This window comes from Scyliorhinus torazame, chromosome 12 (genome assembly GCF_047496885.1).
Source record: "Scyliorhinus torazame isolate Kashiwa2021f chromosome 12, sScyTor2.1, whole genome shotgun sequence".
In the NCBI taxonomy this organism is placed as follows: domain Eukaryota; kingdom Metazoa; phylum Chordata; class Chondrichthyes; order Carcharhiniformes; family Scyliorhinidae; genus Scyliorhinus; species Scyliorhinus torazame.
The window spans coordinates 55,923,306-55,940,542 of NC_092718.1; the positions used below are offsets into that span (position 1 = coordinate 55,923,306).

The following is a 17,237-nucleotide window of genomic DNA, read 5'->3' on the forward strand; positions in this document are numbered from 1 at the left end:
TTTCTACTTGCCCGTTCCCCCGGGGGTTGTAGCTGGTCGTCCTGCTTGAGGCTATGCCCTTGCTGAGCAGGAACTGGCGCAGCTCGTCACTCATGAAAGAGGACCCCCTGTCACTGTGGACGTATGGGGGGTAACCAAACAGTGTGAAGATGCTGTTCAGGGCTTTAATGACTGTGGCCGCGGTCATGTCGGAGCAGGGAATGGCAAAAGGGAAGCGGGAGTATTCGTCCACTACATTAAGAAAATATGCGTTGCGGTCGGTGGAGGGGAGGGGCCCTTTGAAATCGAGACTGAGGCGTTCAAAGGGGCGGGAAGCCTTAATCAGGTGCGCTCCATCCGGCCTGAAAAAATGCGGCTTGCATTCCGCGCAGATGTGGCAGTCCCTTGTGACTGTACGGACCTCTTCTAAAGAGTATGGGAGATTGCGGGACTTGATGAAGTGATAAAACCGAGTGACCCCCGGGTGGCAGAGGTCCTCGTGGAGGGTTTGGAGGCGGTCAATTTGTGCGTTGGCACATGTGCCGCGGGATAGGGCATCGGACGGCTCGTTCAGCTTTCCGGGCCGGTACAAGATCTCATAGTTGAAGGTGGAGAGCTCGATCCTCCACCTTAAGATCTTGTCATTTTTAATTTTGCCCCGCTGTGCATTATCGAACATGAAAGCTACCGACCGTTGGTCAGTGAGGAGAGTGAATCTCCTGCCGGCCAGGTAATGCCTCCAATGTCGCACAGCTTCCACTATGGCTTGGGCTTCCTTTTCCACTGAGGAGTGGCGGATTTCTGAGGCGTGGAGGGTTCGGGAGAAAAAGGCCACGGGTCTGCCCGCTTGGTTAAGGGTGGCCGCTAGAGCTACGTCGGAGGCGTCGCTCTCGACCTGGAAGGGGAGGGACTCGTCGATGGCGCGCATCGTGGCCTTTGCGATGTCCGCTTTGATGCGGCTGAAGGCCTGGCAAGCCTCTGTCGACAGAGGGAAGGTCGTGGTCTGTATTAGGGGGCGGGCCTTGTCTGCGTACTGGGGGACCCACTGGGCGTAGTACGAAAAGAACCCCAGGCAGCATTTCAGGGCTTTTGGGCAGTGCGGGAGGGGAAATTCCATGAGTGCGCGCATACGTTCGGGGTCGGGGCCTATTATCCCATTGCGTACTATGTAGCCCAGAATGGCTAGCCGGTCGGTGCTAAAAACGCACTTGTCCTCGTTGTACGTGAGGTTCAAGGCTTTGGCGGTCTGGAGGAATTTTTGGAGGTTGGCGTCGTCGAGCTGCTGGGGAACAGACACGCTTAATAAATTGTAGCGCAGAAAGACTCCATGAGACAAATATAGTGAAGTCGATGAGGCTTTATTAAGCGTGTCTGTTCCCCAGCAGCTCGATAGTAAACTGGCCTGCGGGGGAAGTCACCGGCTTCTTATACTTCGCCTTCAGGGCGGAGCTTGAGGTCAACGGCCAACCAGGACCCGGGATCTGTCAGCCAATGACATTAGGGCTTCCAGTCCCACATGACCCCCAATACATACTACCACAGGAGTTAAGACACTGGAAGGGCTTAGAATTGTCTTCTAAGGGGAGGCAGCGGCCTAGTAATCCAGAGATCTGTGTTCTGGGGACCCAGGTTCAAATTTGAATTGAACAAAAAAAAAATCTGGAACTCAAAATCTAATGACGACCATGAAATGAATGTTGTAAACACCCATCTGGTTCACTAATGTCCTTCAGGCAGGCTGTCCTTACCTATATGTGACGCCAGATTCATATGTGGCCAGTTAAAATGGCTAACTCCCGATTTAAAATGGCTAACTCCCGATTTAAAATGGCGAACGGCAAAGGCTGATGGGAACGTCAGCCAACAGGACACAAACAAGCAGCTGCAGGTTGAGTGTGTATTTACCTCTGGAAAGGCCAGACAAGATCGATACCGGCACCCATCAGCATAACAAAACACCAGCCATCTTCATATTAATGAGCAATCCCCGGGAACAATGAGCAACATTTAGACACACAAAGCCAAATCAGACTCTTTGGCGCCAGCAGAAGCCTACACAATGGGAGATGAACGACCACCTCAGGACTGCCCATCGATCAGGGAACCGCTCCAGCATTGGAGAAAATCTAACCAAGTGATTGGGACAAAGTCCAATCACTTGGAACCAGGTACAGGGTCCGCCTTGAAAGGGGGGAAGCCCCTGGGGGCTATAAGAATCAAGCCCAAGTTCAAATCGGCCCTCTGCTTTTCTTCTTGACCGGGTCACTCAGCAACGCGAACCAACCCTTGACAGTGTCCGGTCCAGCCATCAATGATATCCAGTAAGTCTTACTTCAACGCTCGCTACGAGATAGGCGCTCCTAGCTATCAATCTGTACCAGCTTCGAATCCCGCAGGCTCAGAACCCGAACAAAAGGCCATTCGTTTCCCTGACCTGGTGGGCCAGTTCCAAGTTAAGTATTGGCCTGTTAGTCGTAGAAGTAGCTTAGACGTAGAATTTGTACATGAGTTGTGATTACTGTGTGAAGTAAATGTGCTTTGATTTAAATCTTACTAATCGGTGTATTGGATTATTGATCAGTACTCGGACTTGAACCACGTGGCGGTATCAGAAAGATACCTGGCGACTCAAAAGCAAAGGTGATAAAACAGAGCAATTAAACTAAGGCAAAAATTAGCAACACATAGAAACGTGGTTAATTCCTAATTGCCCCCTCAAGGGCAATAAGGGATGGGTAATAGATGTTGGCCCAGCAGGTGATGTCCATGTCCCATGAAAGAATAACAAAAATTATTAGCACTGAACTTTACAAGATGGCTATGTTTTAAAATGTCTCCTTTAACTTAAAGTAAAATTGGAAATTCAGAAGCGCCTAGCTCAGAGACATGATGAATGTTATCAGTTGATTAATTCTTAAAGTTGAAGGTTGTTAAATCAGATGGTTGGATTCTATTTATTTGTTTTTTCTATTAACCTTCCTATCCATATTTTAACCATGTTGTGAGAGTGCCTGGGGGAAGCAACTGCATTATTCCACCAAAGCCCGATTAAAAACAGACCCTGACTCGTCTGGTCTGAGCACCCATAATGAATATGGAATCTGTCCAGTTTAAGACAAAGAATAGACCTTGAAGTGATCCATTGTCTTATGTTAAGACAATGGGCTGGATTCTCCGGATACCCCAGCCGCGTGTTTCTCAGCGGTGAGCCGTTCGCTAGTGACAAGATTCTATACTCCTGCCGCCTGTCAATGGTATTTCCCGTTGAAGCTAACCCACGCCGCCGGGAAACGGGAAAGCAGGTACTGCTGGCGGAAAAAGTGGACCTCAATGCCATCCATTTGAAGTTGTGATGAACAAATTGTATTATTGATAAGTATAGCTTTTTCTTCTTTTGCACCTTAAGCTGATTGATAAGTGTATTGTTGTTTTATTCAATAAACTTTGCTTTTATTTGCTAATTTAGAATCCTTGTCTGACGTTTAGACCTTGTTGCGTATTCTTCTTTTACTCTGTCACTGACCCCGCTGTTTACGCTTTCCTTGAACAGGCAGTGACGCCGAAATGTCTGGGACTGTACCAGTCATTCAAGTACCAGCCCTTTGTTTTGGTGAAGATGGGCCATCAAATGCTAACCGGCCCCATTAAAATGCTAATTGGTCAGAGTTTTGATACCGTCTGGACTTCTTGCTTGCAAATATGCAGTTCAGGCTCTGAGCCTGCCTGTCTTGGCTTGGCCATCTTACCCGCTAGGCTTTGCGATTTTCTCTTGTTGTAAGTGGCCATCCCAGATGGCTACACTCTGTCCTCTTGATCCTCAACGCGAAGCGTGAAGGGTCACAATACTGGGTTTTCTTTGTTCTCTGAAATGCCGGGTACACTCAACCAAGGACAGGTTCTACCCTACTCTGTCCTATGGGTCAAAAACATTTACCTAAATTTCCCTAATACAACACATATCTAAAAATTCCTTAGGGGCCATTTAACATTCAATAAAAAAGGGAGCCTCTAACTGTCTCTAACTAGACTACACTCATGCTGCTATTTAACAATTAAAGAACATATCTTTCAATACAAAGATCCAATCGCAGCATCACATTTCTTCTTATCACTAACATTCATACACAGAAAAATAAGCTTTATTAACAAAACAACAACCGCGGAATTTATTCAAGAGAAAGGTTCAGAAAGAGTGTGGGGTTTGCTAGAGTCCAAGGTAAGGGGCTCTAAATGTGTATACTGGAGGGCGGGAGGCTCTCCTTCTCCATTTCCGTAATTGTCTGGATGACACTGCACAATATGGCTATCACTAGTAAGGCTTCCACTGAAGAAGGACAGGGAATACCACCTAACGAGATTCTCACACCATGTGGAGGTTTCGGTGGCTGGGGCTATGTGTTGTGTGATGTCCGGGCTGGGGGTATTGTATTGGGTAGTCATGTTCGGGGCTTGTGTGGTGAGGGAGGTGGAGGTAGGTAACGCGCGCAACTGTATTGTTCCAGCGACGATCATGACGTAGGTCATCAGGGTCGTCTTCATCTTGTTCAGGCTTTCATTCGTTGTTGAGTACCTTCGTATCTTTCCAGGGGAACAAGCATAGTGTCTGTTATAATCTCATTGTTTAATATCTCGTTTGTCTGTTTCTCCTTAACGTCAATTTCCCATTAGAATCGTCACCATATATGACTCCCTCATTTTGTTTTTAAAACAACCATTTGCGGAGACAAGACATCCGAAAAATAATTCTGTCACAGTGCGAGCGCTCTCACAGCCTGTGTTTGATGGGGTGAGTCGGCGGACAATTTCTCCGTCCTCTGCAAACTCATTTTTCCAACCAAGTGATTCTGACATGTAAATAGTATGTGGGGGATAGCAACTGAAAGGTTGCCGGAAAGGGCAAAAGTAGTGGCGAAGTGTATTCTTTAAACCACAGGAAAGAAAAAGAACAGCAAAAGAGTTTCGAAAACAATTCTCCGAATGGGGTGGTGCGTATGATCCGCGGCATGGCAAGAATGGGTGGAATCCCCGGGTAGGGCGGTGATCAGTGCCGTTGCTCTGCTACCCGAGCTTGGCTGACCAAATGTGTGGGGGGTCCTCAGGCAGGGCGGGGATAAGTGCCATTACTCCACTGCCTGAGTGACCTTCCAAGTGCGGTAAGATTTGTAAATATATGGGCTCCAACAAACTTGTTTCTTTAACTGCCATGTGGCGTCAGAAGAGTAATTATGACTGTATCAAGAAAGTGTCCATGAGGCTGACACACAAAATCGTACAAGAGAGAACGTACAACATTTAAAAACAAACTAAACATAAAAGTAGGCAGGTTCCATCAAAGTATAGGACACCGTAAATCACACTTGGCCTGGGGTGTAACTAGCATATGGAGTCAGTTTAGTGTGACCGAAGAAGAGAGGAAGGAGGAAAGAAACAAAAATGAAGTGGCATTGCTGAGGTGTCCTTGCCATGAGAAGTGGTGGGTAAGCGCTCAGTTTGCATGGGGCAGCTGGGACTTGTAGCTGCTGTGGGTGGTGTTCTCTTTCATATCTGAGGGCTAGTCTAGCTGGTGGTGGGGGTCTCCTGCAATCTCGGGCGAAGTGTCCTGACTGCCCACAGTTGTAACATGACCCCTGGGGCACGTAAGGTGGAGCAGGCTCTCTGGTGCATTGCTCCATTGGGTGTGGTTCCATGGGTGGGGGGTTGGGCTGATTCCGTTGCTGTTTCGGGGGGGCTTGACATTCTCGTGCATAATGTCCTTTCTGTCCGCATATATAACATTCCTGTGCTTTAGGGTGCTGCGTGTTACTTCTGCCTTCATTTTCCCATGGTGTGCCCTTACTGGATTCATTGTGGCGTCTACTCGCTCCTGCTCTGTCTTTCTCTGTACAGACTGTTCCCAAGCTCTCGACAAGCGTTTCAGAACCCACACTTCATTGTGTGCCGGGTCTGAGGGGTCGTAACTAGCACATGCCTCCTGTCCTACCTCTGTGGCATGGGATACTAGCGTACGGGTCCATTTGGCCGTATCGTCTACTGATAAACGGGCGCGTGCTAACTCACCAAATACCGCCGCGGTGAAATGGATCCAGAGGTGTCAAGCAAACGCTGTTGGCTGCTCTCCCTTTTTCTGTCGGCACCGGTTGAGTCCTTCTACCGGAACTCCTCTATTATAGCCAATGGCGTCTAGAATGGCTGTTTTCATCTCTTGGAGGCTACCTCCTCCTACATTTTGTGGGTCGGGAAGGGCTGAACTAACTGACAGGTCAAGGCACATAACTATGAGCTTTACCTCTTCCTGCTCATCTAAACTGTACATGCAGGTCTGTTTCTTTACTAGTTTGAAAAAGTGGTGTGGGTCTGATGTGGGGTGGAAAGCCTCTATCTTCTCGCGGGCATCTCTTAACTGGGCGATGGTTAATGGGGTGGTGTACACAAAATCGGGTTGGTTTTCCGTGGTGACCCTGCGCTGCGTGGTGATGGAGCTCATTGGGTTGGGTGCTGCCTGTGCAGTCGGTGGTGCGAGTGCTTTTCTTTTCGGGGCCTGGGGGACTCTATTCTGATTCTCTGTCTCACTCACGTACCGTTGGGCCGTTTCACTGAGTTCCTGCCAATCGGGGCCATCTTCTTGATCTAGCTGTGGGCCAAAGGTGTCTCTGAACCCATTTTGAACAGATAGCAGGGATTGCAACTTTGCAATTTGCTGCCTGCACTTGGCATGATCCACCAAACTCTGCCTCTGTCCCGTGGTGGAACTATGGAGTACTCGGAGGGCTGCCTTCAAATCAACGCACTGTTTCCTCAATTGTTCTACCTGGTTCTCCATTTCTTCTCTTACCATTACAGCACGTAGCATGTCCTGGTAGGCCTTATCATACTTAATTTGGAAGCTGCTAAAGTGGGCTTGGCAGGATTGATGTGCCCGCTTGACATCATCCGTTTCCTTGTTCTTCGCCGCTAACTGCTCCCGGAGCTGCACATTTCATCTCTCGCTTTCACTAATATCTCCCTCTCTACTTCTCTCCTTCTCCTCAAGCTGCTTACGGAGAGCCCTCACGACCTCCTCTGTGCCTCGCAATTGTGTCAGACAGGACACGATTGCCATCAGCTTACGAACTTTGCTTAACCTTTGCTTATGAATCTCGGTCAGGCTGTCCCACCAAGTCTATCCTATGCTGCCAGGACCTGTTTCTTTATTTGCGCAAAATTCCGACCATAGGGGCCATCCTTTCCCCTTTAGGTATCTTCTAATCTCTTCTTCCCATACGGGACACTGTTCTGATCTATTGGCCGCAGCGGCCTCGAGCACTTGTGGATGCATAAGGCGTTCCATCGCCTTCACGGACATCCCTACAATTACTTCTGTCTACTGGAAATTTGGAACAAGGGGGAATAAAGCGGTGTTGCAAACATGGGTACGGCTCAAACTATTTTCCGCTTTACCTAACTCCCGAAAGTTTCACACAACAAAATCTATCGAGTTTACCTTATATCCCTTTGTTAGTACGCATGCAAATTACACACTTCCAAATTCTCGAAGTTTGATCGATACTGGTTTCGCTTGTGGTTTCTTTTACTTTGCCAAATTTGGATTCTAATTCAAACACTTTTGTGGGTTCTCTCGGAGTGACACAGTCACTTCTGGGTCAAGTCCCGTCAGATGTCACCAATAACTGTTGCGCTTTCTTCTTTTACTCTTTTACTCTGTCCTTTCTGTGGCTCTGTTCCAATTATGGCAATCAGTGTGTTTGCCCTTCTTTCTATGTTATCTATATTCTAATGCTTAGAGTCGCCAGGTATCGAATGATACCACCACAAGGTTCAACCGGCTATCGATCAAAGAGCCAAACACCCGTTAGTTTGTTCAAGGTCAGGGGTACTTTATTTACACACAATTAATCATGCAACATAAGCACTACTAGTTAACTACACCTATCGACTAAGACAGCCTGTACTTAACTTCGGGCACCCAGCTTAGGTCAGAGAAACAGTGGCCGCTGTTTGATTCTGGATCTATCAAGTTTGAAGGAGTAACTGCTGCTCAGCTAGGCTCATCCGTCTGGTAGTGGGTGTTGAACTTGGACTTGCTTCTGGTGTTGCTGCAATTGGAGATGGCCGTGACCGGGGTACCAGGTCATCCCTGATCACTCTGTTCGATTCCTAACCAATAAGTGGGCGGGGATCTGGATGGCTGGGTGTGTCCCAAGTGGTCACTGACCTCGTTGTTTACGCTTCCCTTGAACAGGGAGTGGCTCCGAAATGTCTGGGACTGTACCAGCCGCTCGAGTACCAGTCCTTTGCTTTGGTGAAGATGGGCCATCAAATGCTAATCGGCCCCATTAAAATGCTAATTGGTTGGAGTTTCGATACCGTCTGGACTTCTTGCTTGCAAATATGCATTTTAGGCTCTGAGCCTGCCTGAGTCTTGCCTTGTCCATTTTACCCGCTAGGCTTTGCGAGTTTCTCTGTACCTAGTTGTAAGTGGCCATCTCAGATGGCGACAATCTCTATCAAACAAAGCAGGTTAAAGGGTTAATTTGAGATCCAGGGTGAGAAAGAGCCAGGGCGGCATGGCAGCACAGTGGTTAGCACTGTTGCTTCACAGTGCCCTAATAGTGGTTTGATTCCCGCTTGGGTCACTGTCTGTGTGGAGTCTGCACGTCCTCCTCGTGGCGTGCCGAAAAAATATCTGCAGGGCTAGGGGAAAAAGATAGTTGTTTGGGATCAGCTGAGTTTTTCCTCAAAGAGCCAGCATAAAATGATGGGCCTTCCTCCTGTGCTGTAACCAATCTGTGATTCTGTGAGGGACTTATGGATGAGGTGCTAAACTGAAACCCTGTCACTCCTTGCAGGCAATCATAAAAAATCCCTTGACACTATTTGAAGGTGGGCATAAGAGTTCCTCTGATGTCATGGCGAACATTTATTCCTCAACTAATTGCTCAAAAAATATCATAGAATCATAGAATGATGCAGGATTCAAGGAAGCACTTTGGTCATTCGTGCCCAGGCTAGCTCTCTGGCAAATCTAACCAAGTAATTTCACCCTCCTGCTTTTATTCCTGTTTTTTTTATCCTTCAAGGACTTACCCAATTATCTTTTGAATTTACTTCCATCACGTTCCAGGCAGCACATTAGCTATGTTTAAAAATGGTTTTGTCATATCATCTCTGCCTTTTGTGAGGTGAGTAGGAAAGGACACAGGGAAAAGGCTTACGATAGGGTGAGCAGGAGTGAATAAATGACAAATGGGTGGTAGCACATTGCCTAACACAAAATGTTGATGCTGTTTTTTTCTCTCCTCAGATTCTGCCATACCTGCAGATCATTTCTGACATTTTCTGCTTTTACATTGCTGAAAAAAAGAGACATGTTGCTCAAGCTTTTCGCCTTGCACTCATCAGGACAAATGCAAAAATGCCAAGTTTCAAAAGATCACAATTTACACCCCAGGAGTGAATTGGCTAGCAATTCGATTCTAACTGATGGAGGCTAACTGTTTCCATTTCAGATTTCCAACACGGAATATTTTGCTTAACAATGTAATTAAATGTGATGTGGAGATGCCGGCGTTGGATTGGGGTGAGCACTGTAGGAAGTCTTATAACACCAGGTTAAAGTCCAACAGGTTTGTTTCGATGTCACTAGCTTTCGGAGCGCTGCTCCTTCCTCAGGTGAATGAAGAGGTATGTTCCAGAAACATATATATAGACAGATTCATAGATGCCAGACAATGCTTGGAATGCGAGCATTAGCAGGTGATTAAATCTTTACAGATCCAGAGATGGGGTAACCCCAGGTTAAAGAGGTGTGAATTATGTCAAGCCAGGACAGTTGGTAGGATTTTGCAGGCAAGATGGTAGGGGATGAATGTAATGCGACATGAATCCCAGGTCCCGGTTGAGGCTGCACTCATGTGTTCGGAACTTGGCTATAAGCTTCTGGTCGGCGATTCTGCGTTGTCGCGCGTCCTGAAGGCCGCCTTGGAGAACGCTTACCCGGAGATCAGAGGCTGAATGCCCCTGACTGCTGAAGTGTTCCCTGACTGGAAGGGAACACCCCTGCCTGGTGATTGTCGTGCGATGTCCGTTCATTCGTTGTCGCAGCGTCTGCATGGTCTCGCCAATGTACCATTCTTCGGGACATCCTTTCCTGCAGCAAACTACCCAGCCTTCAGAACAGTGACCACGACACCACACAACCCTGCCATGGCAATCTCTGGAAGACGTGCCAGATCATCGACATGGATACCACCATTACACGTGAAAACACCACCCACCAGGTACGCGGTACATACTCGTGCGACTCGGCCAGCGTTGTCTACCTCATACGTTGCAGGAAAGGATGTCCCGAAGCGTGGTACATTGGCGAGACCATGCAGACGCTGCGACAACGAATGAACGGACATCGCGCGACAATCACCAGGCAGGAATGTTCCCTTCCAGTCGGGGAACACTTCAGCAGTCAAGGGCATTCAGCCTCTGATATCCGGGTAAGCGTTCTCCAAGGCGGCCTTCAGGACGCGCGACAACGCAGAATCGCTGAGCAGAAGCTTATAGCCAAGTTCCGCACACATGAGTGCGGCCTCAACCGGGACCATCACATTCATGTCGCATTACATTCATCCCCCACCATCTGGCCTGCGAAATCCTGGCTTGAAACTGTCCTGGCTTGACACAATTCACACGTCTTTAACCTGGGGTTACCCCATCTCTGGATCTGTAAAGATTTAATCACCTGCTAATGCTTGCATTCCAAGCATTGTCCGGCATCTTTGAATCTGTCTATATATATGTTCTGGAACATACCTCTTCATTCACCTGAGGAAGGAGCAGCGCTCTGAAAGCTAGTGACATCGAAACAAACCTGTTGGACTTTAACCTGGTGTTGTAAGACTTCTTACTGTAATTAAATGTGTCATTGCAAAAGATAAATCAAACCAGGGGTTGATTTTGCTGGTAGTGTCACCTCCCCACAGGTGGCCCACTGAAAGCATAGTCCCTGTGGTTATTTAAAATGCAAATAAGGGAGACGTGGTGACGTCATCTGCGGCAGCGCGGTAATCTGCATACGTCCTCCCTTGACGGACACCGGCGCTGGCCAATAAGGGAGGGCGAGTGGTGAGGTGGGCGGTGTGGCACGCGCAGAATGTTGGAAGGCGATACAGTGTCGCCGTGACAGCCCAGTGTTAGTGTAGTGAGAGCTGGACACAAGTAGCTAAGTCCTCGGCTGGCGAGGGGGCTCGCTTTTACAACTCCGTTTCAAAGATTGCACATTTAACAACTTACATAAGCACGCAAAAGCAAAACAACAACAACAGCAGCAACAACAACAAAAAAAGCCAGCTTTGTCTCTCAGCCCTCTCCCTCAATACCCTCAAGAGGGTCAAAGATGTCGGTTGCCGGCTTGAAGAAACAATTCCATAAAGCTAGTCAGGTAGGAGACTCCCCACCATCGCGTGCCCGCCCTCTGTGTGTGTGTGTGTGTGTGTGTATATATATATACTGGTACAGCTTGCAGGATAGTCAGTCTCTCCTTTAATGGCATGAGACCCAATAACGGTACAGCCACAGGTTATGCTAATATGTCTGTGTGTGCTGCTGGATAGCTGCACCCTCCTGTGGAGTGTGTATAATTACATATGCGGCATCTATTTTTTGGAAAAGATTTATTTTTCCTTACAAATTGTAAATGCCTTTTGATGTGTGTTGTAAATTGGGGTTTATACTCCCCCCACCTTCAACCCCGACACGTACAATCGTTCATGTGCAGGCTGTGGGCTATCTTAACACCCCCCTCACAAATCCATGTTTAATTTGTTAAACAAATACTGTCCACACTGGTTAATGCTAGTATGTCAAACTCTGAAACTGGTGACCAGCAGATCTCAGCGACTGGGCCTTTTTGGCTGTTTTCCATCTCACTGGGGGAGGGGGTACTTTTAGTTCGTCTCACACTGCATAAAAATGCCCCTGTCCCTTTTGGAATTCCTCTTGTGTCTGCATTGCATTAAAGGCAATAGTAAACCTCTTAAACTTATTTCTAATGCTGTATTGTGGCAATCCATGCATTGCAAAACTGCAATTCTTTAAAGTTCAACGCTTATGTGCATGTGGTGTCCAGTAATATTGCATTGGCAGTGATGTTCAGTGTCTGGCATATAATGGTTCAGAAGACCGTTGGTGCCAGGGAGAACACACGTATCTTATGTGTTGATGAAACTGCTGTATTGAGATGGATGAATGCTTCACTCGAAATGCAGACAAGGATCTGTTTTTGTAATAGTGGTGGTGATGATGTGTTGTGTTTCCTTGTTACAACCAACCCATGGAGGTTATAGCGTGCAAGCTGGCAAAAAAAATGCAACACACATTTCAAAGAGCTGTAAACAGATTGCCAATAAATCTTGAGCTTCCAGGAGGCGGTTATAACTGAAGTATAGATCTTGCTGTTTGTTTGAATGGGGATTATCGAGAAATTCAAAATCATGGCATTGCTAGTAAATATTCCATATTAATGTACTCACTGTATTGCTGTTGTCATTTATATATTGGTATCTTTGTTGCCAATAATGCATACATGACTAGTTACCTTGCCTTATGTAACATCACTAGCAGCAAGTGGGAAGGTTGAGTTGAGAAAATGAATTGCAGATTGGGTATTTTTTTTGAAAAGGGGAAGAACAATTTCAGAATAAAATCAGTAATTCCTAAAACAGCCCCAGTCACTTTGAATTACCAGATTGGTGCCATTGTACTCTGGTGCCTGCATCGCAAGTCCATTTTCCATGATTTACAAGTTACAGTTTGTCTTAAAGGAAAAATCTCCTTCCGTGTCCTTGTACTAAGGTCACCATTTTATTTGAAAATGTGGCTTGTTTGTGTTATCTTTTCAAAATTGGAGTTTGATATTTGGCAGTTTGACAGACCAGTAGTTCAGTTCCTGCAAGGCCAGTGAGATATTGAGGCCTTGGTTTGTGTTTTGAAACTCTGCTGTTGACAATTGGCATCTTATCCCTAATAGTAAATGAGCAAGATCCAGGGATTGCTAATCCATCTTTAGATTTCCATTTTTTATTGGAGTTCATTCCACATCTTGCTTCCTGCTCCATTGGTGTGTTCAGCAAAGTAACTGCACAATCTGTTTTTGGTCTTGTTGATGTTAAAGAGACCACACTGTGAGAAAATACAGTAAGCATGTGAAAAAATACAAGTAAATGTTGTCTCGCCTGCAAAGAATGTTCTTGGCCTGACAAATGTGAGAAAAAGTTCACAAGTTCATTCAGTGTGGAGGGGGGTTGGGGACTTGTTGGACCACCGTTGAAGGCAGAAGCAGATTGTCCTGTTGGGGTTGGGAGGGGTTTTAGCACCATAAATCCACAGTGAAAAGAACATGGTGAGGAGAAGGAAAAACAAGTGGCGTACCACAAGGATCTGTTCTGGGGCCGTTGCTGTTTGTCATTTTTATCAATGACCTAGAGGAGGGCGCAGAAGGGTGGGTGAGTAAATTTGCAGACGACACTAAAGTCGGTGGTGTTGTCGACAGTGCGGAAGGATGTAGCAGGTTACAGAGGGACATCGATAAGCTGCAGAGCTGGGCTAAGAGGTGGCAAATGGAGTTTAATGTAGAGAAGTGTGAGGTGATTCACTTTGGAAGGAATAACAGGAATGCGGAATATTTGGCTAATGGTAAAGTTCTTGGAAGTGTGGATGAGCAGAGGGATCTAGGTGTCCATGTACATAGATCCCTGAAAGTTGCCAGCCAGGTTGATAGGGTTGTGAAGAAGGCCTATGGAGTGTTGGCCTTTATTGGTAGAGGGATTGAGTTCCGGAGTCATGAGGTCATGTTGCAGCTGTACAAAACTCTGGTACGGCCGCATTTGGAGTATTGCGTACAGTTCTGGTCACCGCATTATAGGAAGGACGTGGAAGCTTTGGAGCGGGTGCAGAGGAGATTTACCAGGATGTTGCCTGGTATGGAGGGAAAATCTTATGAGGAAAGGCTGATGGACTTGAGGTTGTTTTCGTTAGAGAGAAGAAGGTTAAGAGGAGACTTAATAGAGGCATACAAAATGATCAGGGGGTTAGATAGGGTGGACAGTGAGAGCCTTCTCCCGCGGATGGAAATGGCTAGCACGAGGGGACATAGCCTTAAACTGAGGGGTAATAGATATAGGACAGAGGTCAGAGGTAGGTTCTTTACGCAAAGAGTGGTGAGGCCGTGCAACAGTAGTGAACTCGCCAACATTGAGGGCATTTAAAAGTTTATTGGATAAACATATGAATGATAATGGCATTGTGTAGGTTAGATGGCTTTTGTTTTTTGACTTCCCATGTCGGTGCAACATCGTGGGCCGAAGGGCCTGTACTGCGCTGTATCGTTCTATGTTCTATGTTCTATAATGAGGGGGTTGGTGGGTTGGCAGGATTGATCCAAAAGACTATTATACCACTGGAAAAGGATGGAAGGGTTGAAGTAGCATAATGGTTAACACTGTTGCTTCACAATGCCAAGGTCCCAGTTTTGATTTGTGGCTTGGGTCACTGTCTGTGCGGAGTCTGCACATTCTCCCCTATCTGTGTGGGTTTCCTCCGGGTGCATCCGGTTTCCTCCTACAAGTCCCGAAAGACGTGCTGTTGGTAATTTGGACATTCTGAATTCTCCCTCCGTGCACCCAAACAAGCGCCTGAGTGTGGCGACTAGGGGCTTTTCACAGTATCTTCATTGCAATGTTAATGTAAGCCTACTTGTGACAATAAAGATTATATGTATATAAAAAGATCCAAATAATTTATTTGGTTAGAAGTGAGGAACAGAAGAGGAGCTATTATGCTACTCTGTGTTTCTTATAGACCACCAAACAGTAGGTAGGTGATAACGGAGCAAATTGTAGAAAGATGCACAAACTATCAAGTGATAATTAAGTCCTGAAATTACCTTAATGTATAATGGGAAAGTAATGGCATAAAAGGGAGGAACATTTACATATTTAAGTGACAGAAGGTCTAGAATGGACACGAGGAAGAACTTTTTTATGCAGAGGGTAGTGGGAGTCTGGAACTTGTTGCCTGAGTTGGTGGTGAAGGCAGAGACCCTAAAAGTACCTGGATATGCACTATGAGTGCTGTAAACTACAAGGTTATGTATAGGAAGGTGGGAGTAGAAAGGGTACCTGGGTGTCGTTGGTTGGCATGGACAAGATAGGCCAGATGGCCTCCTTCTGTGCTGTAACATTTTGATGGGTTCTATGTAGAAGATAACGTTTTTGATTAGTATGTTTGCAGCACAAGAAGAAAAGGAGGCAGAAAGAAAATCAGAAAATGCTGGAAAAACGCAGCCGGCCTGGCAACCATTGTAGAGAGAGAGAGAGATCGAATTAACGTTTCGAGTCCATATGGGTCTTCTGACTTGGACTTGAAACGTTAACTCCATTTCTCTATCCTCAGATGATGCTAGACCCGCTGTGTTTTTCCAGCATTTCTGTTTTTATTTATTTCAGACTTCCAGCATCCGCAGTATCCATACCTGGAATATTGTATGTATTTTCGGTCTCCTTATCTGAGGAAGAATGTTCTTGCTCGAGAGCGAGTGCTGCGAAGGTTTACTAGACTGACTCCTGGGATGGCGAGGCTGACAAATAAGGAAGAATTGAATCGGCTAGGATTGTGTTTGCTGGATTTCAGAAGAATGAGGGGGGGGTGATCTCCTAGAAACCTATAAAATTCTAACAGGACTGGACAGGGTACATGCAGGATGGATGTTCCCGATGGTGGGTGCGTCCAGAACCAGGGGTCACAGTCTGAGGATATGGGGTAGACCATATAGGACCGAGATGAGGATCAATTTCTTCACCCAGATAGTGGTGAGCCTATGGAATTTCTTACCACTGGAAAGAGGCCAAAACATTGTATGTTTTCAAGAAGCAGTTAGATATCGCACTTAGGGCGGAAGGGATTAAAGGATATGGAGGAGGAAACAGGATTTGGCTATTGAGTTGTATGATGGCGGAGCAGGCTTAAAGGGCCAATTGGCCTCACCCTGCTCAGATTTTTCTATGTTTCTATGTTGTTTTGATTAAGGAAGGTAACAGTGCTGGATCTAGTTCTGGGAGTAAACTGGATCAAGTTTCAGTGGGGGAAAACGTGATCATAAAATCTTCAGGTTTAGAATAGTCATGGATAAGGGCAAAGAACATTCTGGTGTGAAAATATGCCTAACTTCATTTAGTTAAAAAGGTTCTTGCCAAGATTCTGTTGCAAATACCTATTAGCTCAGTACTCTCCAGGTTATTGCTACACAATATGGCTTAAGCTCTAAAAGAAAATCTAAAACGTACAAGCAACTATGTTCTAATTTATGCATCCTTTTATATAATGATGTAATTAGTTCACAACCCTGAAAATCCAAAATAAACATGCCAAGTGCAATAAATACTCCACAGATCTGGTGGCATCTGTGGAGAAAGAAACTGAATTAAAGTTTCAGGTCAATAACCTTTCACCAGAAAGTCTGAAGATATCTACAACTCTTAACACGTTGGTCCTAATCAGCTTGACATTAATAAGCATTTCTATGGTAATATACAGCAGCTGGCAAACATTTTCTGAAATTTGACTCTACCACTGTGTCATTATTTACATCCTTTCTACCAACAGGTCTCCTGGGTTGCATTTTGGGTTGCATTCGGGCTCAATAATGCTCAGCATCCTCCTCACTGAATTATCTGCTTAGTTTTCTGATTTCAATTTGAAAATCTGCTCCTCTGAATAAAAATGGCACTCGTCACAGAATTTCAAAGTAACTCTTTTGGAAGTATTTGTGAATGTTATTTTCCCATAGTGGAGTATTTGACATTAGTTTAACAATTGAGCCTACTAAAACTGTTTAGTCTGAGATATCACTCGTATTACTGATAAATTCCTGATGGATTTCGAAATCCGGTGCAATGGCACTGAAGCCCAGTGCCTGAAAATAACAGATGTGTGAGAAATGAAGAGTCTGGCGGCATGGTAGCAAGGGCAGCACGGTAGCATAGTGGTTAGCACTGTTGCTTCGCAGCTCCAGAGTCCCAGGTTCGATTCCCGGTTGGGTCACTGTCTGTGCGGAGTTTGCACATTCTCCCCGTGTGAGCGTGGGTTTCCTCCGGGTCCTCCTGTTTCCTCCCATAGTCCAGAGATGTGCAGGTTAGGTGGATTGGCCATGCTAAATTGCCCTTCGTGTCCAAAATTGTTGCGTGAGGTTACTGAATTATGGGGTGGAGGCG

At 46.1% G+C, this 17,237-nt stretch overlaps 1 protein-coding gene across 1 annotated transcript in view; it reads left to right on the plus strand.

Moving 5' to 3' along the window:
• Window positions 1-11,121: 11,121 nt before the first annotated feature.
• sh3gl3a (SH3-domain GRB2-like 3a) overlaps window positions 11,122-17,237 on the plus strand; it is a 185,138-nt gene continuing 179,022 nt past the window's right edge. Inside the window, exon 1 of the mRNA XM_072468731.1 lies at window positions 11,122-11,410. Within this exon, the coding sequence (XP_072324832.1) occupies window positions 11,366-11,410 (45 nt within the window). The 5' untranslated portion in view covers window positions 11,122-11,365. The remainder of the gene's footprint in view (window positions 11,411-17,237) is intronic.